General features: G+C 41.2%; 1 protein-coding gene across 1 annotated transcript in view; it reads right to left on the reverse strand.

The window, feature by feature from the left end:
- Window positions 1-22,479, reverse strand: part of LAMA1 (laminin subunit alpha 1) — an 86,281-nt gene that overhangs the window by 53,249 nt on the left and 10,553 nt on the right. Inside the window, exons 2-11 of the mRNA XM_083449974.1 lie at window positions 15,948-16,118; window positions 14,745-14,857; window positions 13,095-13,337; window positions 10,441-10,620; window positions 8,063-8,152; window positions 5,833-5,950; window positions 4,324-4,502; window positions 2,342-2,447; window positions 1,409-1,569; window positions 553-693 (exon numbers count right to left, since the gene is read on the reverse strand). Coding sequence (XP_083306100.1) covers window positions 553-693; window positions 1,409-1,569; window positions 2,342-2,447; window positions 4,324-4,502; window positions 5,833-5,950; window positions 8,063-8,152; window positions 10,441-10,620; window positions 13,095-13,337; window positions 14,745-14,857; window positions 15,948-16,118 — 1,502 coding nt within the window. The remainder of the gene's footprint in view (window positions 1-552; window positions 694-1,408; window positions 1,570-2,341; window positions 2,448-4,323; window positions 4,503-5,832; window positions 5,951-8,062; window positions 8,153-10,440; window positions 10,621-13,094; window positions 13,338-14,744; window positions 14,858-15,947; window positions 16,119-22,479) is intronic.

A 22,479-nucleotide genomic window follows, 5' to 3' on the forward strand; every position in this document is an offset into this window, starting at 1 on the left:
TGTGATACACCCTCCCAATGTCAAAGAGGTAAGCAACCATATGACTTTTCATAGACATCTGAAGGCAGCCAAGCTCTTAATATTTGATGTTTTATTGTGTTCCCCTATATTTTCTTGGAAGCCACCCTGAGTGGCTGGGGCAACCCAGTCAGTTAAGTGGGGTTAAATAAATAATAATAATAACAACTACTACTAATTATAACTACTATTAATAACTACTAACAATAACTAAAAATTACTACTACCACTACTACTACACTCTTAACTTTATTACATGGTATGGCCTGCTTATGCGAAATTGGATGGAGATGGGCTGTCATAAAATAAGATAGACAGGAAGTCTTGCTCAGTATTTTCTACTATAATTGGAAGCAGAAATCCAAGGTTTCAGCCAGGAGTCTTTTCCAGACCTGCCTAGAAAATTGGACCTGGCACTGTCTGCATGTAGAACATGTGCTCTGCCACTAAACAATAGGCCTTGAAGTACATTTATGGGGAAGCCTGAGAAAAACTAATGAGGTGTTTGGACATGGAACATTAGCAAGATCATACCTGACTGATGGGCCATGGAAGGCTTTCACAGACATCAGAAACCCCAAAACAGAAACATTCAGTGCAGCCCTGGGGATTTCTTTCTTGGAGATTATAGAATCCTGGCATGCAACGGTCACAGTTTTCTCCTTCAACATTTTCCTATGAAATACATGCAATATTTGTTCTGTTATCATCACAATAATAACCAGCATACACTAGAGGTTAGAAGTAATCCTGGCATAATGATTGACTTGTAGAGTATTGTATTCCATCTCAAGGAATACAATACTCTACAATTGACTGATGGTCCTAGAATTAGTATTAATGCATTTCATCATTATTTTTAACCTTCATCTGACCAATTTCTTATTTTGACATATACAAGTAAAATTAAGCATGTTAATTTAGGATTGGAAATATGAAGTTCCATATGGCTTATAAGTTTTGGGTTAATTCAAAGAACATCAGTTGCCATTGAATGTAAGGAAAAGTCAGCATCAAGACCTCCCACTTTGATAATTGTGTAAAAGTGATCGGCAAACATTTCCAGTGCCATCCTCAATGCTAAATAAGTTGCTGTCCTTGACTTAACTGTCTGCTGTTCATTCTAGTCACCCTTCTCCACCCTCAACTGCATTTACTAATTCTCTCACACCATGTGACATGTAGTGCCTCCCTGAAATTTGTGACAGATATACCATGAATCATAACTCAAATCCCCACCCCAGAGAGATTTTTGCCTAAGCCGCAGTTAATTGCTATGCACAGGATGTGATCTTTACCGCTAACAGAAATGTTTTCCTTATTAAATTAATTTACAAATCCCACTCCAAAGATCACAACAAATCAAACTGAAAATCAGTAGTACGCTTACTTTACAAAGGCAAGGTTCTGTGCAGGGGTCATCGTTAATGCTACCAACCAGGCTACAGTTGCAACGCATGCAGCTTGGATAACCTTTGTAGCCGAAGGCACAGCGATCACACTTCTCTCCTGCGTAACCTTCCTTGCAGTGACACTGACCAGGCTGAACACCTTGAAAAAGGAGAAAAGGATGAAAAAGAGGAAGACCTATCACATGCAGATACATATCATTTTTTGCTCCCCAAGCATTAGAACCATGACAGAAGCCTTATGCAGTATGCTACAGTATCAGCAAGTGCAAGAAGTCTGGGAAAGGTTTGAGCTCAGCAACCTTTTTCTGCGATATAAGTGAGCCATGGGCCTAATTACTAAGGGTTGTTCCAGTTATGCTTTGTGCTACGGGAAGTGTTTCCTTAAGGCAGGGCAGCTGATTTCCCGCCCTAATCTCTCCAACCCTGTGCTCCCAAAGAACTTTTCCTCAGGTTTGCAGGGCCTTCTAGTGCAAGACAGGATATGCCATAAAGCATTGCAATTGGTAGGGAAAATTGGTGAAAACTGAGTGCCTTGCCTTGCACTAGCAGAAGCAGTTACACGGGCACAAATCCTCAGTTAGCAGTTAGTGGCATCAAGCCTGAATTCCTGGGCCCAATTTCCTCAGTCCTGGCTTTCATCCAACCTCACACTTGTCTCATGTCATAACAGGTTCCCTTTAAAAAAAAAATCCACCACCAATCATTCCCTGCGTATCCTTTGGGATTTGCCAAATCTCCAGCTGAAATTGCTAATAAACCCCATTCTAAATGCATGTAACTACAACCCAGGCCAAAATCTAAACATGTTTGAACCGGTCCTTATTTCCAGTGTTTCCTCACATAGAATTCCCAGTTATAAAAAATATTAGCTGGACTAGTTTTTAGAGAAAATGTATTTTCCAGTCACTTACCATGTTGTGGGTCAGCATGATCATCATCCTTAACACAGTCAAAACCAAGAGACCCAAATATATCACATTTACAGGGAAAGCAAGGGTTATCGTCAAAGGGAGACACCTAAAATAAGTTAATATTTTTGTTCACGTTAATAATAAGATGCTGGTGAGCGTGCATAATTATTGTTGTCTGAGGATAATGATGATATGGCATGACAATGCACACAGTAGTACGACACACAACTCAACAGGATATTGTGATTACCGTATTTTTCGCCCCATAGGACGCACTTTTTCCCCTCCAAAAATGAAGGGGAAATGTGTGTGCGTCCTATGGGGCGAATGCAGGCTTTCGCTGAAGCCTGGAGAGCGAGAGGCATTGGTGCGCACCGACCCCTCTTGCTCTCCAGGCTTCAGGAAGCTATCCGCAAGCCTTGCAAGCCCTGTGGGAGTTCCCATGGGCTCACAAGGCTTGCGGGCAGCAGCCTGCCGCCTGAAGCACGGGGAGCCCTCCGGAGGACTCCCCGTGCTTTGGGCAAGTGTCCGCAAGCCTTGCGCACCCGACGGGATGTCGCGCCGAGCGCGCGAGGCTTGGGGCGGCACCTTCCCGCCCGAAGCACGGGGAGCCCTCTGGAGGACTCCCCGTGCTTCGGGCGAGTGTCCGCAAGCCTTGCGCGCCCGACGGGAGGTCGCGCCGAGCGCGCGAGGCTTGGGGCGGCACCCTGCCGCCCGAAGCACGGGGAGCCCTCCAGAGGGCTCCTCTTGCTTCTGGTGGGTGTCCGCAAGGCTTGGGGCGGCAGCCGCAGCTGGGGGGGGAATAAATATTTTTTATTCATTTTCCCCCCCCAAAAAAACAAGGTGCGTCCTATGGGCCGGTGCGCCCTATAGGACGAAAAATACGGTAATTTAGTCCTTGTGGGAGGAAACTGAAAACAAGGAGTTGTAGGCATGAATGGAGTAGCATTCAAACTGGCCATCATAGCTGTGGGATGTTTTGGAAAAGGAATGTTTGTTTGAAAGCAATCCAGGAGTTTTTGAAGTGTCATAGACCCTAAGGTAGCTTTCCCGAACCTGCCTGGAGCTATTGGCAGCTGCCGTCCAAAATTTCTGGAGGGCAACAGAAGCTGCTAAAAGGGTCTGTACAGCTTGTACTTATTTGCTCACACCGGCTGAAGGGATTCAAGAGGGAAGCCAGCCAGAGGAGAGGGGGCAATTGCATGTCTTCCCATCACTGACATCACTTCAGCTTGCCAGAAGGGAGAGAAGGAACAGCAAAGCAGCAGTGAGATCAGTGGTGCAAATGTACTAGTGGGCACAGTGGACTGGCTCCACTGGTATGCTTGCATTGCACCAACCATTCCACTACATTGCCTCTCTCCTAGTAAGCCACACTGAAGCTGGTGATGGGAAGTCAGATAAATGGCAACGCCCTGCAGACCACTGCTGCCAGTCACTTGCTACTGCTGATGACTCACTGACAACTGTTATGAGTTTATATAATATGACCAACAGCTACAACAACATATTAAGAGTTACAACAAAGTATTTCATAGGGCTTGCAGGGATACAACCTCAGTATACTCTGCCATTTTTCTGCTAATAACCTTCCCGTGACGGGGTGAGCTCCCGTTGTTCGGTCCCAGCTCCTGCCAACCTAGCAGTTCGAAAGCACATCAAAGTGCAAGTAGATAAATAGGTACTGCTCCGGCGGGAAGGTAAACGGCGTTTCCATGCGCTGCACTGCTGGCCACATGACCTGGAAGCTGTACGCCGGCTCCCTCGGCCAGTAAAGCGAGATGAGCGCCGCAACCCCAGAGTCGGTCACGACTGGACCTAATGGTCAGGGGTCCCTTTACCTTTACTAACCTTCCCTTTGTTATGGCTTTTTTTAATCACATGGTATTGCAAAAATCAACCAGAAATGGGCTGAAAGAAATAAGTGATGTTTTTTAGCACAGTTCAAAGCAACAGAACATATGTTCATAAAATCCTCTTACTTTATGTGGCCTATAGTAACCATCAGTACACATGTCACAGTTTATTCCAGTGGTGTGTTGAGTGCAGTTTATACACACTCCGCCACCTTTGAACTGGCCGTGAATGTTTAAACTTCTTTTCTGATCTGCTACACTCTGATCATAATAACAATCTTCTGCTTTGTTATGACAGTTGCATCCTAAAAATAAATAAAGAAATTTACTTTCCATTTTTTAAAAAATAAAGCATAGTTATACATATAAACAGTAGGGGGGGAAACCCTGAACGTTTTCTGTACTATATGGCTTCTTACTGTGCATGTAGCAGCTAATATATACAGAACTGGCTTTTTAAAAACTGTGTTATGCAGTTCACACTGATCTAAAAGTTTCACTATTTATTAAAGTACATAATTACTAATAGTATTCTGGCTTCTTCCTCCTTGCTTTCTAAACTTCTCTCATTGTTGAAAAAGTAAAGCATGAATAAAACACGGTTACTAATTTACTTGTGACTCTACATTTTAAAGCAGAAGAAGTCCTGCAGTTCTTCAAAATGAACTACTAGAACTGGAGCATCTGATTTCCTGCAACTACTAAATGTAGTTCAGAGTATATTTCTGCAGCACAAGCTGAAGACATTAAATAGTCAGGTGATACTTGCTAAAGTTAATGCTGTACAGCAAGGGCAAGGAACCTTTTTCAGCCTGAGGGCCACATTCATTCATGGGCAACCTTCTAAGGGCCACATAGCAGAAGTGGGTGCAGTCACAGCTGTTCATCCTCTAGCCAAGCAAGCACAGTTCAAGGATGCTTTGCAGCCAGGGGAAAAAAACACTAGTGGGGATGCAGAGCACAGGGAAATGAGGAGTGTGGCTAACTGTGATGGGTATCATGGCCCAAATAAGAGCCCTGAGGGACTGATCAAGAGACTTGAAGCCCACATTCAGCTTCCAGTCCTAAGGTGCCCTATTCATATTGTACACGTGCACATTAAAACAAGCATCTAATGAAACCATTACTAACAGCTTACATAGTTCAAAGGCACAGTTTCCCATATGTGAAGAGGAACCAATATATACCACTGCTGTCACATCAGAAAACAAGGCAACCCATCATGCATCTAGTTGTGTGTGCATATTAGGGGACACCATGTGCTCATTAGGGGTCACTGAATCAGGGACACAGAGATCAATTAAGATCTTACAAAGACATACTATTTGAAAGCAAGTGTCATTGGCAATCATATATGGATGATAATGTTAAAAAGTGGTGGGGTGCAATAAACTTGCAATTTAAAACCAAAAATAGTCATGGCAGATCTGCAAACTCCTAGCTTCACAAGCCTAGTGCAGATCTAACAGTCCCTGTAGCGCTAATATTAGAAACACAAGTACATCATATATTTTTTTAAAAACTAAGGCAGGTTCACCTACTTGGCCATTCCACAGGCTTCAGTGGTGGCTGGATTACATACCTAGCCAATGTTAAGGCAAGTGTATAGAGAAGCATCATTTTAGTGCTACGTACTCTCACATTTGTTGCCAGCAGAAATGGTTCCTGGTCTCCACGGGGCCTGGTGGTAGCCAGGGCAACACTCGTTACAGCTCTCACCGCAAGTATTGTGCTCACACTGGCACTGAAGCTTCTAAATAAAAGCAAATTATGACACAGCTCTATTACCTAATGCCTTGGAAACAAAAATGCCTCTTTACCTGAGATCTTAGAACCAGCTTTTAAACATTTAGAGCAGCCTACAAGTTTGTATAGGACCATCTTGCCATGGTATAAAAATCTATCTTGGAAGAGCAGCAGAAACTCATTCAACCTGTAGGAAGCAATGTAGTTCAGGGAAACTACAGTGTAAAAAGTGGTAAAAGGAGAGAGAAGGGAAGGGGGCAGAGTGAGGGGTAAGTTATTTTAAAATAGAGAGAGAGCAGTGGGAGTTGCTGGTGGATGACTGACAAACATTCACAAGGCCCTGCAATATTTAAGTATGGATTTCTGCATTGTCGGCAGTTTAGGGAGCGTACCTCTGACTCGCCCCTTCCCTTATCACTTGTTTGTTTGTTTAAGTGCAATCCAAACCCTTGACCAGCAGCAGTAGGGCTTAATGAAGCAGCACAGCCATCACTGCATCCACAGCCCTGCTGCTCTTGCTAGATGGGACGGAAGGTTAGGAGAAAGGAGGGAATGCCTATTTGCTATGCCAGCCACCTGGGAGGGACAAAACTCCAATGAAAGTTCAGCTTTTAAAGAGCTCCTGGCTTTTTCTGGCCAATGAGAGCCACTGTCAGTTAGTCAGATATGTCCTGCTTCCCAGGAAGGCATCCTGGGGCTTTGAATACTTGGTGGGAGATCCCCTGAAATAAAATGACTGCTTGGCTTACAGAAGACCATGAGGGGGAAGGAGATCAATGCCCTGTGTCTCAACCTTAGGGTTATTATTCACCTCTTCTTCAATATATTTAATAAAACAAGGCAGAGTATGTGTGCCTGCTGGAGTGCACGTGTGCAATTTCAGAATTTACTGTTAAAAGCAACACCACCACTGTACTTGAAATTCTGGGAGAAGGAAGTATTTTATATGGGAAATGTAGAAATATTACTTCCGGATGAGCAAGTTGCTAAAGAGAAGAACTCTTCAAGTACATGAAGTGCTGTCACAAAGAACAGAGACCTGTTCTCCGATGCCCCAAAGGGAACAACTAGATGTGATGCGCTTAAGCTACAATGTGGTAGGTTTCAATGGAGCATTAAGATAAATGCATTGATGGCAACAGCAGTTTAACAATGAAACCAATACCTACCCTAGAGGGAAGCTGAAATGGAATATGATAACACTGCTGTTGTGCACATAGTCATGATCGTAAGTGAAGTATATAAGTGGAGGTAGAGAAAAACCTCTAAGAAGTTTTGGTGGGTGAGAAGTTATTCAAGTTTGTAGAGACTGTATGAAGCTATAGTGTTTGCAACATTTCTCCTGCTGATCGTGTACACACACACACACACACACACTTGTATATTAAAGGTTAGCTATGTGTGAATGAATGAATGTGCTCAAGTGTGTACAGTGGTACCTCGGGTTAAGAACTTAATTCGTTCTGGAGGTCCGTTCTTAACCTGAAACTGTTCTTAATCTGAGGTACCACTTTAGCTAATGGGGCCTCCCACTGCTGCCGCGCCACCGGAGCACGATTTCTGTTCTCATCCTGAAGCAAAGTTCTTAACCCGAGGTACTATTTTTGGGTTAGCGGAGTCTGTAACTTGAAGCGTCTGTAACCTGAAACATCTGTAACCCGAGGTACCACTGCATATGGAAATAGCTGAAAGAATGAGCAAGGAAGACTTGCAAAATAACAAGAGTTTTGATAAGGTGTACACATCCTGAAACATAGTTTCTTTATTTCTATATTCCTATGCAATCCTAAAACGATCCACTGGAAGTATAGTTCTAATAATCCTGTAAGCCTTCCTCGCGCAGTCAGTGTAACACCTGTGCCACATAGGCTACACTACTTCAAAAGCCTATGCAGCGTAATACACATCTTTCCAGTATGGCTGAAAGGGCTGGAAGTGAGGGCAGATGACCCAAGCAATTATAATCTCACTAAATAATGAGCAACCAAGTAATGAACTAAGGTGTATTTCTGTAACATTAAAAACTGGTTTCTGCAACATTTTAGCGGTATTCAGAAATTTGTTTTTCTTGAGACGGATTCATGTTTGCAGAGGGGGTGACACAAGCAAACAAACATACCTTTGTGACTTGATCCAAAGGACAGCTCCGAGCATGGCCATAGCAAATGCACATCCCTCCGACAGAGATGTCCTTTATTGAATAGTAGTACTAAATAAAGCAAAGTTTGATTTATAAAATCAGTTTCCTTTTAGTATTTGAAACAAGAAGTGCCAAAGTTCTATTTTTTAAAAAAACCAAACAAATCTTTCAGTTCAGGTGAAGTTTATACTAGTCAGGACTTATTCATGGAAACGTAAATGAACAGGTATTTCTTTCTCTCCCTTCTCCCTGACATACACACACACACACACACACAAAGAGCAAGAGCAGCAGCGGATCAGGTTTTCTCTTTTTGCTAGCATTACAATTCTTTTTTAAAAAAAATATTATTATTAATGTTATTCAAATACGAAAATAAAGGAAAAAAGAAAGAAAAAAATATAACATCAAACACCATTATAACATTCCACCTACATACAAAATAAAGCAAATTACTATTACCCCATGTGAATTCCTTCCACCAATACTCGACATTCTTTATATTTTCTTATTAATATTGCTTCTTTTATATATTATCTCTAATATTCCTAATATTAATTTCATCTATTTTGCCTTTACATACTTAGTCTATGCATATCAACATGTTATCCTTAGAACAGTGTTTTTTCATGTAGTCCTCAAAGCATTGCCACTCCATTCTTAATTTTTGGTTTGTTTGGTATCTTATGGCTGCTGTTAACTTTGCCAATTCTATAAAATCACATAATTTATTTATCCAATTCTCTTTAGTGGGGATGGTTTCCCCTTTCCAATTTTTTGCAAGTACTAGTCTGGCTGCGGCCATCACATATAAAAATAGTCTTTTCTTATCTTGTGGGATATCTTTTTCTATTATACCCAATAGGTATGCCTCTGGCTTCTTTTCTATAGAAGTTTTAAACTTTTTTTTTTTCAAATCTTTGTGAATATATCCTCAGAATTTATTAATTTTCTTGCGGCCCCACAATTCTTATGCTATATGTCATAATCTACTACAAGTAAAGTAAAACTCTGCACGAACATAAATCATTTGAAGCATAAATTACTTATTCAACTCAGAACTAATTTTGGCTTCAGGTATACTGATGTAACAACCAAAGAAGGTTTTTGAAAAAACTCACTCATCTGTGAGAATGCTAATGAGATCAATTTGGTCCAGAGGCTTTTTTCTGAGAATATACAACATTCATTTTAGCTATTTTCAGAAGAGCTAAGTTAAACTAATAATTAGGGAGAATTGCTTAGCAAATGTAGCACTGACATGCCTTGATTCCCTCGATGAGACAAACCACGCATTCAAATGTAGATTTATGTCATCTGTCAAGCTTGTGTTGAACTTATACATTACATTGGTTATAGCGTCAAATAACAATAGTTCTCATGTACTAATAATAATATCTACAACTAGGTATTGTTTAAACTGGATCATGCAATCTTTCTTTAGCATACAGACAAGTAGCATATAAAAGGTATTAAACAAGAAGGGTATTCTTGGAGTTGTGATGGAGGGGGATAGAAGATAAATTTAGGGGAATTGTGTTGTGTTTGGTTTTTCAGTTTTTAGGAACCAAATAGGAAAAGAACTGTAAGAATGTGGGGGCTGCGTGCTTCCACTCCTCACCACCCCCAATGTTTCTGGGTTCCCTCTCCCAGCCTTCACATCTCTAATTACTCCACTTTGGACATACATCTCCAGCTTCACAAGCCATGGATCATGAAGCCAGAAATGATCACTGAGGCTGCACGCTCCTCTTCCACTTGGACACCGCTTTCAATGTGGAGAGCCTGATTTGTTTTAATGCAATTCCCCATTACATATGAAATGGGGAACTCTGCTTTAACACTGATTAACTAAATAGTACAGGGCAAGTCTTTTAAAAGAGGCCCCGTGGAACATGTGTACTCTGTATCCACGGGGCCTCTTTTAATGTACTCACTCTGTATAATAAACTAGGTTCATGCCCCAGAAATCCCCACCGCATGGACAAATTTTACACTCATTGGGCATCTTCTTACTGCTAGTGGACAAACAGCTGGCAAATGTGGAGGGTGCATGTGACTAGCCTACATGCTTTTAACACATGAGGGGCTTCATCTGAACCTGCCGCACTTTGGGATGCATTCAAACGACATAGTGCCTATGAGAGAATGCTGCTTTATAAAATTACCATGTGACTTAAGTCCCACAATGGGTTTCAGTCTTTCATCAAGACATATTTGGAACAGACCCCCTTAAGTACTTTTACCAATTTCGATGGGTCTACTTTGAGTAGAACTAGATGTTGAGTATCACCCAGATATAACACATATCCAATTCATATGGTTGGTTAAAACCCAGAAGAAAGCATCTACCTTACCCTTCTGGTAACAATAGGATCAAGATCTTTAGGATCATGGTGGCTAAGGGTCATGAGGTCCGCATTAAGGTTTCTTATACGTTGTAATCGAAGCCGGATGTACCGTGCAGAAGTAAACTCCAATAATGTTGGTGAAGGGTCATCAGCACTAGGTCTACCATTGATCAACGATGTATGGATCTAAAAAGAAATAATGGTTTCTGTATAAGCCTGTAAATAACACGTCGACATTTCAAAATACCTTCTGGGTGAAAGTTTAAAATCAACCTCCGCACCCATCCCACTGTTGCCTCCGCCACAACACTACAATACAAGCTGGGCATGTCTGTAAAGTAGTTACCAGGCTCAATACACTGTTGTGCTGTTCCTTCCTGCTCACTGCTGTCCTCATTAAGGATGTTGAATGAATTACTTTATAACTCACATCTCACAGAAATCGCTTTCCAGTCCGCAGATTAAATGCTGAGAGCGCATTTTTTAATGGGCTTCTGCAGGACGAGGGCAAAGGAAAGCAGGCCTGCAGCTAAAACACTGGCATAGGGATGCAGAATGAAACACTCACTGGGAGAGCAGGAATGTACTTGCCCTCAGCATTTTATGAACTTTCATACCAATGCTTCAATGCTAGTTTTGATTCCCATGCAATGCATTATATACCCAACTAGATGAGCTAGAGGAAGAAAATCTAGGGAATAAAAAGATACACAGGAAGAACAAAAGCTGCCCCACAGTCTTCAATGTATTCTCAAGCACAATATAGTGGGGCAGCCCTTGGTCACCACAGATCTTTGGAATCTAATGCAGTCACCTCAGGTTATATTTGAATTAAACTTGTTTCTATTTTATTTTTACTACACAATAAAAATATATTTTGTGACTGTTTTGTACTTAGGCTATAACCCTTCAGAAAATTGGTTACCATCTCCTGTGAAATGTTCTAAGAACTCAAACATGTTGACTTGTAATTTACTACTGAAATCAATGCAATTTACTCCTTAGTAAGTTTATTTAGAATTGGATTCAGACAATCTAAAATACTCAAGCAATCTTAGGGTGATTTTCAACTAAGTTTTACTCAGAGGAGACCAACAATAATTAACTGACTTAACTTAATCATTAGTTAATTTCCACAGATCTATTCTGAACAAACCTTAGTTGAATACACGCTTAGGCTTCAATCAACAGATTTCACCCCCTTCAGAGAAGGAGACAAGGGCTAAGCTAAACATCCTGGAATCTGAACTAAAGTACCCAAATTAATTTCAGATTATTCTTCTGCTACAAATGTTGTTTTATACATCCCATTAAAAATCACATCTCCTGCCAACCTAGCAGTTTGAAAGCACATCAAAGTGGAAGTAGATAAATAGGTACCGCTCTGGCAGGAAGGTAAACAGTGTTTCCGTGTGCTGCTCTGGATTGCCAGAAGCAGCTTAGTCATAACCCGGAAGCTGTACACCGGCTCCCTCGGCCAATAAAGCGAGATGAGCGCCGCAACCCCAGAGTCGGTCACGACTGGACCTAATGGCCAGGGGTCCCTTTACCTTTACCTAAAAATCACATGACATACTTGCTTCTACAGTGGAACCTTGGTTTGTGGACGTAATTTTTGACGGAGGCACATCTGCAACCCGCAGCGTTCGCATCCTAAAACGCCGCGTCTGTGCAGGCGCGATTTGCGCATGCACGAAACCCAGAAGTAACCCGTTCCGGTACTTCCAGATTTCCCGTGGTCCGCAACCCGAAAACATGTAACCTGAAGCGTCCATAACATGAGGTATGACTGTATGTGCACATTTAACCTAAAGTGTTAAAGTAGCATATAAAAAAGATAACGTTGATACCATTTTAGTCCCAAACACATTCAGAACTCTGACAGCTTTCAGTCTAAGAAAGAATTTGGAATTCTTCTCTTAGTAGCTATTTTTATAAGGTCAATGCATAAAGACAGACATTCACAGTAAACCAGTCACAGATTTTAAAGCCTCATTTCCTGATGTCGCTGGCCTGGCTCTCTGATCTATAGTACAGAACCACTATGAACAGAGCTTGCTTTAAAGAAAGAACAATCAACTGTTGACCTGCACAATGCATAGCTCTTTTAATTAGGCTCTCTCTTTGAAACAATGCCAAGTCCTCCTCTAGAGCTCAAGCTACACAGAGCAATTTAGACAGCATTTTTAATTTTATGATCGAGTATCAGGTGATCCTTAAGAAAAGCATTTTTAAAAAAACCAGAGCCTAAGTTTACACAAGATAACAGGAACTCTCAAGAATTCACCACTGTAGATGTGTTAAGAGGTGCAAAGTTTTTATAAATATAAACTGCAGCATCAAAGATAAGAGTGGGCTTCCTGTTCAGAAGCTGCTTCACCTCTCTTCCTGGAGTGAGATCAACAATGAACCTCCTCAAACGTAAGCAAGCTTTCCCACAATAAGTAAAAAGTATTTTTTTAAAAATTGGGAAGCTTCTGATCTTCAGAAACAAAATCTGCTGCAGCTGCTAATAATGACGAATAAATCTTGATGGAGGAGAGAGAAGACCGGCATCTGAAGAAGCCTATTACTATCAAACTAAACGTAAGAGCAGAGTGGTTTTACTACCCCCATGTCCAAGAATAAGAGGCATCTGAACAAACAAAAAGAAAACCTACCTCTCCATGTTCAAGTGGGACTAGCTTAGAATAATAAGACGTGCAGATAACTTCATCATCTCTCTTATATGTAGGAGGCCCAAGCCTTGGTGTTATGTTGTATCTTACTAGGCACTCAGTATCACTAACTGCATAGTACTGCCATGGCTTGAAATCAGTCCCATCCAGAGAACGTTCCAAAATCCAGTTTCCAGGTCGGGGAGCGTTAGCAGCTTTGATGATCACATAGGCAACTTGAAAGACCTGCAAGAAATGTAAGGGGGGAAATGCAAGACTTAGTACTAACCTATGAAAATATAGTTTTTCAGAGTAGCTCAAAACCCAAGTTTCAACTATCTAACATCTATAATTATTTCTCAAGTTTTTAATGCTCTTGTTTGCAATGGAAATTGCTTTTAGCTCAATTTCCATAGCCTACACTTAAATTAAATAAATACAACCCCAACTTCAAATGCTATTTCCTATTTGGCCTTTACACAAGAGTTCACAAAGTTCAAATTTCTATAATTTCAGAAGTTCATACATTAGGACAAGGCATGTCATGGACAAGCATTAAAACAGGACATGTACATACAAAGCATCTTGCTATACATAACATCATACAGAAAGTTGCACAATAAACGGTCCCTCAAGAATCCGCTGTTAGTTTCTATTAGCCTCAGGAAAGCATGCCAAAATGTTTCCTTCAGGCTGAAAAAAAGAAATCTTGATGATCCAAAATATTATGAAGATTTAGATGTTTTAAAAATGCACTAAGGGCATAAGCAACATTCAGCTTCATCCCTCAAATCACAAAAAAATTCCTCCAAGCACTGTAGGAGAGAGAGCTTCATGTAATTACTAGAAAAACCAGTTCTGAACCAAACTTCAACCACAAGACCTAATGAGATCCGCACAAATACTCTGTAGGTGCTGGAACTCATTTCCAGCTGCAACCTGCCCTTATCAAAGAAGTGATTCATATGGATTTAGGACAACTATAGGTCCTGTTAGAATACAAATTGTGAGTATTATCATAATTATTGTTTTTCCAGCAGAAGTCACTGTAATAAATAAGGAATCATCCAAGTACTCATTTAGAGTGATATCCCTATTGTGGCATTCTGCCTGTACATCAGACTTCCACTTCTGCAAACAGGACTTGCCATTCCTCTCCTCTCCCCTGCTGTCCCCATGCACCCCCAAAATTTACTCCAGCGGGGTGGGTATCCTACAGATCAGATGGGGTGTGGGGAAGGGAGGAAGGGAAATTCCAATGCATACACCAGTACAACCGATGCTCTGATGAGAATTGTGCAGTAAGTCCAACAATCAAATGCACTTATACGGCGGTCACAGTGAGCAAGATCCACCCCTTGTTCTGGTGCAGCAGTAAGGACTTACCAACACCTTTCCTCTGCTCTTTCCAGGCATAGTCCATGCTTTTAAGTTCTGTGTCTGAGTATCCTTCATTAAGTAATGCATTAGGAAGTGTAAGAAAGACAGACAACCATTTTGGAGTTTTTTAAAAAAAAACCAAACTCCCAGTCTACCAAAGAGACCCTTCCCTTAACCTCTCTCCACTGTACTTTCTATAAACCAAAGATAATTAGGAATTCTTTGATCATGCAAGACACCAAAGCTACATACTTTTATACAATTTTTACTTGCCTGTCTTAAATCCAGAGTTATGGTTATCCAATGGTATTCTCTTCCGTTCTGAATGCTAGGACTTTGCCACCAGTTATTAGTACCATCTATAGCATTTGAGATAGGGTGTTGTTCTAAAATAAGCAAAAACAAATTAAGATCACGTTTCCCCTCTTCCCCCTCCACTTTTGCTGCTTTCGGTTATCATGATTACGATCTTACGAGTAAAGTACATAGGTCATATACTATGAGCCCATGGTGGCTATGAGCCAGTTTTCACTGATATGTGAGTCAGATCTTTGAAAATGGGTTTTTGGTGTTCTTATTTTATGCATTTTATTTCATCTGTTGCCCACCACTGGTATGTTTATGATAAATGTGTGTGTGTGTGTGTGTGTGTACACACAAGAATAAGTGGTATATGAATTTGTACAAACAAACAAACAAATAAATAAATAAATAAATAAATAAAGGTAAAGGACCCCTGACAGTTAGGTCCAGTCACAAATGACTCTGGGATTGCGGCGCTCATCTCACTTTACAGGCCAAGGGAGCCGATGTTTATCCCCAGACAGTTTTTCTGGGTCATGAGGCCAGCATGACTAAACTGCTTCTGGCAAAACCAGAGCAGCGCACAGATACACCATTTACCTTCCCACCGGAGCGGTACCTATTTATCTACTTGCACTTTGACGTGCTTTCCAACTGCTAGGTTGGCAGGAGCTGGGACCGAGCAACAGGAGCTCACCCTGTCGCGGGGATTAGAGCCGCCAACCTTAACTTGTACAATAAATACTACCTCCAATATTGGAGGTTATATGCCTCTGAGTACCAGCTTCTGGGGGGCACAAGAGGGGAGAGTGCTGTTATAGTCATCTCCTATTTTAAGACTCCCCATAGACATCTAGCTGGCCACTCTGAGACAAGTATGCTGGCCCAGATGTGCCTTTGTTCTGTGTCTTCTTATGTTTTGGGGGGTGGGGGAGAGTAATATGGACAAGCACAACATAAATTCAGATAGAATAAAACTTTCACACAGAACATAAATGCATTCTAGAAAAAAAAAACACAATGAAATTTTAAAAAACAGAATTGTTGTTTCAGTCCCCACTGCTTCCACTAGATTGTTCACGTGGCTAAACCAGTTGCATTCTTGAACCAGCTGAATACCATAGTCAGTGTATCTTGGAACATCCAGAAAAAAGTATAAAGTAGTGAACTTGCCTTTGGAATTTGCACTATTGTGGTCACAGATCCGACACTGCGCATTGCGTAGGGGCCGACCTGGAACATGCTCCACAAGTTTACAAAACATCTCGGGGCCCTTTTCACCACAAGTAGCATTGGTGCTGATATGAGCATTGCTAGCAAGGTTTAAAATGGCAGGAAATAAACCTAAAGAGTAAAAGGAAGGTCATTTAATAATTATAATGGTTTTTTCACATTACTTTACACTTTTATTTTACTGGTGCCTTTAGAAGCCATTTGATGATACCAGAGACGGCTCCCCACATTTTTCAGATTTCTGTTAGCACTGGGTTGATTTCTTAAAAGTGCTTAGCCTTAAAGCAACATGTCCTACATTAACTCAATTAGGAAGCAATCCTAAATATGAGAAGCCAGTGTAATCTGTGCCATCTTAAACTAAATCGGTGTTAAGTACAGTATGCCAGTTTCAAACTTTGTTCAGGAGTGGGGTTACTGCCAGATGAGGCAGCAGAAGTAGGGCAGATGGAAAACTGGAAATAGAGTTTGATTTACACCACCCTTTTTGCCTGTGTATGTTCTACTGGATTTGCAGGTCATACGTCTGAGATGAACTGTTAGGATCAAGCATAAATCTCCCTATCCGGTCCCATCCCTCCACTCCCCTGGAACACCCATTTTTCAGGGCTTATGCTAGTGTAAATTCCAGAAGTCTTGGCTCAGATGGATTAGCTCAATGAGCCAGGATTAGTGAGTTATGCTCCCATCATGTCTCTGGCTGACCTGGGGTTGAGGACTCAAGGAGACAAAGTCTGGCTGTGCTGAGAACCTGTAGGCTGAGCTAGAGTCCTGCCACATCCTCACTCACTCATCCCAGATGATCTAGGGTTAGGACTGCGCCTTTAGCATCGGTTAAGTACACCATAGAAAAAGGAATGTCTATCTGCCAAGAGAGGCCAAAGGAGTGGTGACTATGTGCCATGCAACACACACACAAGGCTCACACAAGCCACGTACCACATACACATATGTGAATACATGCAGGCCAGGGGAGCACAGCACGTCCCATTCACCATACATGCTACATTGCATCTACATATGCACTACTTTCTTTGCCCTCTAGGTTTGTACACACATACGTATGGTTCAGACATGTAAACAAATGGTACAATAAGGCTGCAACCTGCCACCACAGTGCTTTGCCCCAGCTTTAAAGGCAAGAGTGCCCCTGGGATATCTGAAGAGGGCTTGCTTGCTTTGAGTTTTGAACAAGATACTGTTGCCATAGTCTTTATGTGACCTCAGCCTAAGCAAAATGTGTTTCCCAATTAAATAGTTTAGACTGGTGGCTCAATGTAAACAACTTGCAACTGCGAGGTGTATACTTGAATAAGAGAAATTGCAAACGAATTAATTGGCTTTTAAACCCTATCCATGGTCATTTCCTGTGCCTTCATCTTTGCTGAAAGAGGCCTAACAAGTTTTTAAAAAATACCAATCAAGACTCAGAGAAAACAAGAGAGTGAGATAGACAACCAAGTGCTAAACTAAACAAGGAAGCTGTGTAGGTTTTTGTTTTGTTTTTTAAACCTTTCCCTATCCTTTTACACAATGATGTGAAGTTGTCTTTGATTTGTATTCCTTTGATTACTCAGCTGTGCCATTTTGTCCAAAAAAGAAAGAAGTTCCCACAGGAAAAAAATATGCTACCTGATACTAGGAAACATGCAGATGTTTAAGACCATTTGACCTTGAATATAAGTCATACCTGGCACAGTAACAACCAATCCTAAATACAGTATGTGAAAAGGAAATCTCACTTATTTGCTTTAAGTACAGTCAGCTTGCACTTCACTTGTTTAGGGTCAAGGAGGCTTAAATAAATGCCAAACTAAAATACAATGAATGAATTGAAATTTTGGTAATATGAATTCTTTTTAAAAGAAGTGGTAGGCGACTTGGATAGAGATGAGAATTTTCAAGAATTTAAAATTAGTGGAGGAATAATGAAATCCATGCAAGTTATTGAAGAAAGATGGAAGCTAAATATGCTATTCTGGTCTGCCATTATCAGTCAGTTCTATATAAGCATGTTAAGGCTCAGCCCTGCCTGGACCACAAACCTGAGTTCTCCTCAGGAGAGGAGCAAAGACAGCAGGATTCTCCAGCAGCTTACCAAATACTATTTTTTCCTGAGGAACCAGATTTGGGCACTCTAGTTCCAGGACTGTAAGTCCTCATGGCAGCTGCCAGGTCCCTAGCTAGTCTCAGTCACCACTACTACACTACTCCCCCAGGACTACAAGAATGGAGAAGACAGTGAATGAGGCACAAACTTCAGTCACCAGCAAAGTGCTCATCTAACCGTACTTGAGGCTATGCTGGAGTTGGAGGAAGCATGTGGAAGCAGCTGCTTAGATCAGGACCTTACTGCAAACCAGAAAAGGGTTCAGCCTCCAGCTCCTATGGACAGTAGGCCCACAAATTACATGGGGGTTATGTTCTGTGGGTCCACATGTCAAGGCAAAATCACATAAAGTTAGGAAGACCCCTGGAATCACCACCCTGTACAAATTCATTTTGTTAAGTTTTTTGCTTGGTTCTCCAATCTGTTCAAGTTATCTTAAATCCCAATTCTATCTTCTGCAGCATTAGCTACCCCTCCCAGTTTGGTGTTACCCACAAATTTGATGAGCATCCCCTCAATTCTTTCATCCAAGTAGTTTATAAAGATGTTGAACAAAGGGCCCTGTAGCACCCCACTTGTCACTTTTTCCCCAGAATGATGAGGAACCATTACTGAGTTACAAATCCACCTAACGGTTACTTCATCCAGACCACATTTTACCGGATTCTCTGCAAGAATATACAGTGGTACCTCGGGTTAAGTACTTAATTCATTCCGGAGGTCTGTTCTTAACCTGAAACTGTTCTTAACCTGCCGGAGCCTGATTTCTGTTCTTATCCTGAAGCAAAGTTCTTAACCTGAAGCACTATTTCTGGGTTAGCCGAGTGTGTAACCTGAAACGTATGTAACCCGAGGTACCAATGTAATGGGAGACTTGGTCAAAAGCCTTAGTGAAATGTGCCCACAGCAATTCCCTGATCCACCAAGCTTTTAACTCATATTAAAAAAAAAGAAAGAAATGAGATTTGTCTGGCAAGACTTGTTTTTGAGAAACCCATACTGGGTCTTAGTAATCAAAACATCCTTTTTCTAAGTGCTCACAGACTGACTGTGTAATTATCTGTTCTAGGATCTTTTCTGGTATCAATGTCAAATTGAGTTGCTCCATAATCACCATATTAGACATCTTTCAACCTTCTTTAAGGAAATAACATCTTAAATACAACCTTGAATAAACCATGACTATCTAAATTCAGACATTTTGCACTAAATTCGGACATTATGTTTTGGATTGAGATACAGATTTTGATTGTTACATATATAAAACAGCTTTTGTTGTTGCTTTTGCTCCCAGAATGTAGCACTAAGAAAATTGACAAAATAAAGTCCTGTTTGAAAGGGGTAATTATTAAAAAAACAAAAAACCAGCAACCAGTTGCAGATAAATATTAGGGTGAAGGAGCACAATAAAAAATTGGGTGTGTTTTATATGTCTCCAACTCAGCCACATTACATAGGGGCAAAAGGCAATGGGTTATTATGCATCTGAGATGGAAATTCTCCGGTGTTCAAGTATTGATTTTCAGACAATGTAGATACCTGCTTAGAACAGTTTCTCTGTCACAGCTTACAACCTAAAGTGAAGGAGACAGATGGGCAGTTTGCCAAAAAACAGCAAACTTGCTAGACCATAAAATTAGTTATTGCTTTTTCAACAATACCTCTTTCCCACATGCTCCAAGAGTCTAAACTTTTTTTTTGTTATCTTTAGTGGCTCCTGTCTTTTCTTAAATCACTTTTAGCACAGACTATATTTTCCCACATAGAAATATTTCCATAGAGTTGTTCCCTACTTGTTTTTGAATCAGTGACACTTATTTCGTCATTAAAATTGAATGTTGAAAATTATGAGACTCGGAGCAGAATATTTAGTAGTAGAACCAGAGCCGTAGCTAGGTGATCTTGCACCCCTGGCAGAACCATTCAGATTGCGCCCCCTAGACAAAGACAAATTAGCTCTTATTTATAGACATATTTATGGACATATTTTAGCTGATTTTGCGCCCCCCCCCCTCGCCCCATCCTCACCACCCCCTAGCTACAGCCATGAGTAGAACTACAACAAAGATCTTCCTTGGGACTTTGCCCCACCCTACATGACTGTGGTGATGTTTGAAAACCAAGCATTCAATGATGGGGCCAAATGCCTTGTTTTGGGATGGCTGAATCATTCAATGGAAAGTGCACCCAGATTTCCTGCAGGAAAAACCAGCCTGTTACAGTTCTTTCTTTCTTTCTTTCTTTCTTTCTTTCTTTCTGACAACATCCTTCTTTCTTCCATATATCTGATGGGAACATCAATATCTGTTGGTTTCTATCTGGAGGGGAGCAACTATCGTCCAAATCTCTCAGTCACCAATGAGTGAGTCCAGCCCATTTTCCTTTTCCTCTCTTTGGTCAAAGAGCGTGAAAGACTTGTCTGGCATGCAGTGGGGAAATCCTTGGCTTGTCCAAATGTATACAGTCAAACTCTAGATTCCAAATTAATAAGGTTTATTAAGATTAGGAATAAGGATGAGGGACAAAGAAAGTAGGTATCATAAAGAGAAAAGTAACTGTTTACTCTTGACTCAGAGGAAATAACAAAAGATGAGTTGCAGCCTGTCATACCTCACGATTTTGCATGAACAGATTTGTCACAACCCAGTACAGTGACCTGTTCTGGACAGAGAACTTTTAACACATGCATTATCCATGTCACCAGCATTCCCACAGGAGAAGCCAAGGTGTGTACAAACTCCTTTTCATTCAAGGATCCAACATGGTTTTATGATTGCTTTTACTATTCTGTTGTAAATCCTCCTTGAAGCTCATTTTTTACTGAATGGTAAGGTATACAGTAGTTATAAAATCTCCTGCTACTGAAATTAACATGGACTTCCACATGCCTACAAAATCCATGGGCATACTGAAGCATACACAAACCTCTGGTGAGTAGCATTTAGTAAAATAACTGAACACCTGTAATTTTCATTAAAATTAATAAAATAATTTCCCAAAGGCGACACCTCAACATTCACTTTTTAATAACATTATTATGCACTATAGTTATCAGCCAGCATCCTTAACTACTGTCTCACTAGAGCCTCATAACAATTACAAGAATTGTATCCAAAGCTTCCTGTCCCACAGCATCTGAATTACATTTTAAAATGCTGACTCAGAAAAAGGTGATTTCTAGCTGGTTCTCGTTCTTTTGTAACTGCAGTCCTACGATATCTTTCTCATCTAATCAACTGGGCTTCAGGGTGGTTTGTAGTCTGACATACCAAGTTTTTGTCATGCTTGCTCCTGTGAGGGCAGATCCCTTCCCTATTATCTGCACTGTGGATTCTTCCATCTGCCACCTCACATCTTGAAATGTCTTGCTGTGCATCAAGTAAGCTGTTGATACGTTTTCCTTTAGTTTTCCCTGCTTATTTTAGGTTATCTGAGATTAGTTCTTGAATTACAACACTGCTGGTTTGACTACAGCATTAGTTACTACTCAGTGATACTCACTGGTGGAGGAACAGGAGTGCGGAGGGAGCGGACCACCCCCAGCACCACTATTCCGGTAGGGTGCCATCGCAGCGGCCCCCCCCCCCCCGGACATGCACTGCGCACACACACCCGCACGCTGGGAATCACACCCCCACAGGGCACATCATGCCCCCAGAACGCACACGATACTCTCGCAGGCGGCGTTTCACCCCCCCCCCCAAGGGTCACCAGCCATGCCCCCACCTGGTCTTTGCCCCCGGTAGCAGAGCATGCAACTTCGCCACTGGTGATACTGTCTTTCTTGGATATGAGCTATCCCCCCTCGTTAGGTTAAAAAATGTATTTCTGCAAACTAGGATACTTCCCTCTTGTGTGTGGATGGTACTGCTTTGGCTCCATAAGGATCAGAATCAGAGAATGAGTTTACTATTAGCATACAATCTGAACAGTTAACTAGTTTGGTATGCATCTAAGCAATTTACATAAACTCATACTGCAGAACCAATTCTACTAAATTACTAATTCAGCAAGTTCACTTAGAATATCTACATTTCATAATGGAGGGAAATAACCCATTCATGTCTGAAAAGCCCGATCAATGACAAATAAATCATTTTCTCTCTCCTCAGTTTCAAGGAAACGTTGTCTATCCCACCTTTGTGGGGCTATCTACCTAGCAATGAACTCATCTGATTGTCTCCCTGGATTATCACTTATTTTGCCACACCAAACAGATACAAACACATTCCCACTATGTGTAGCTTAATTGCACACTCAAAATAGATTCTGTTCTACTTGTATTTTATTACTGTAATAAAAAATTGTCACTTCAGACTCTGCTTCTCCTAGGATTCTACCTGGGATGGTGTCAGAAAAAGG

Source organism: Podarcis tiliguerta, assembly GCF_965153285.1.
Source record: "Podarcis tiliguerta genome assembly, chromosome: 7".
NCBI classification, from domain to species: Eukaryota; Metazoa; Chordata; class Lepidosauria; order Squamata; family Lacertidae; genus Podarcis; species Podarcis tiliguerta.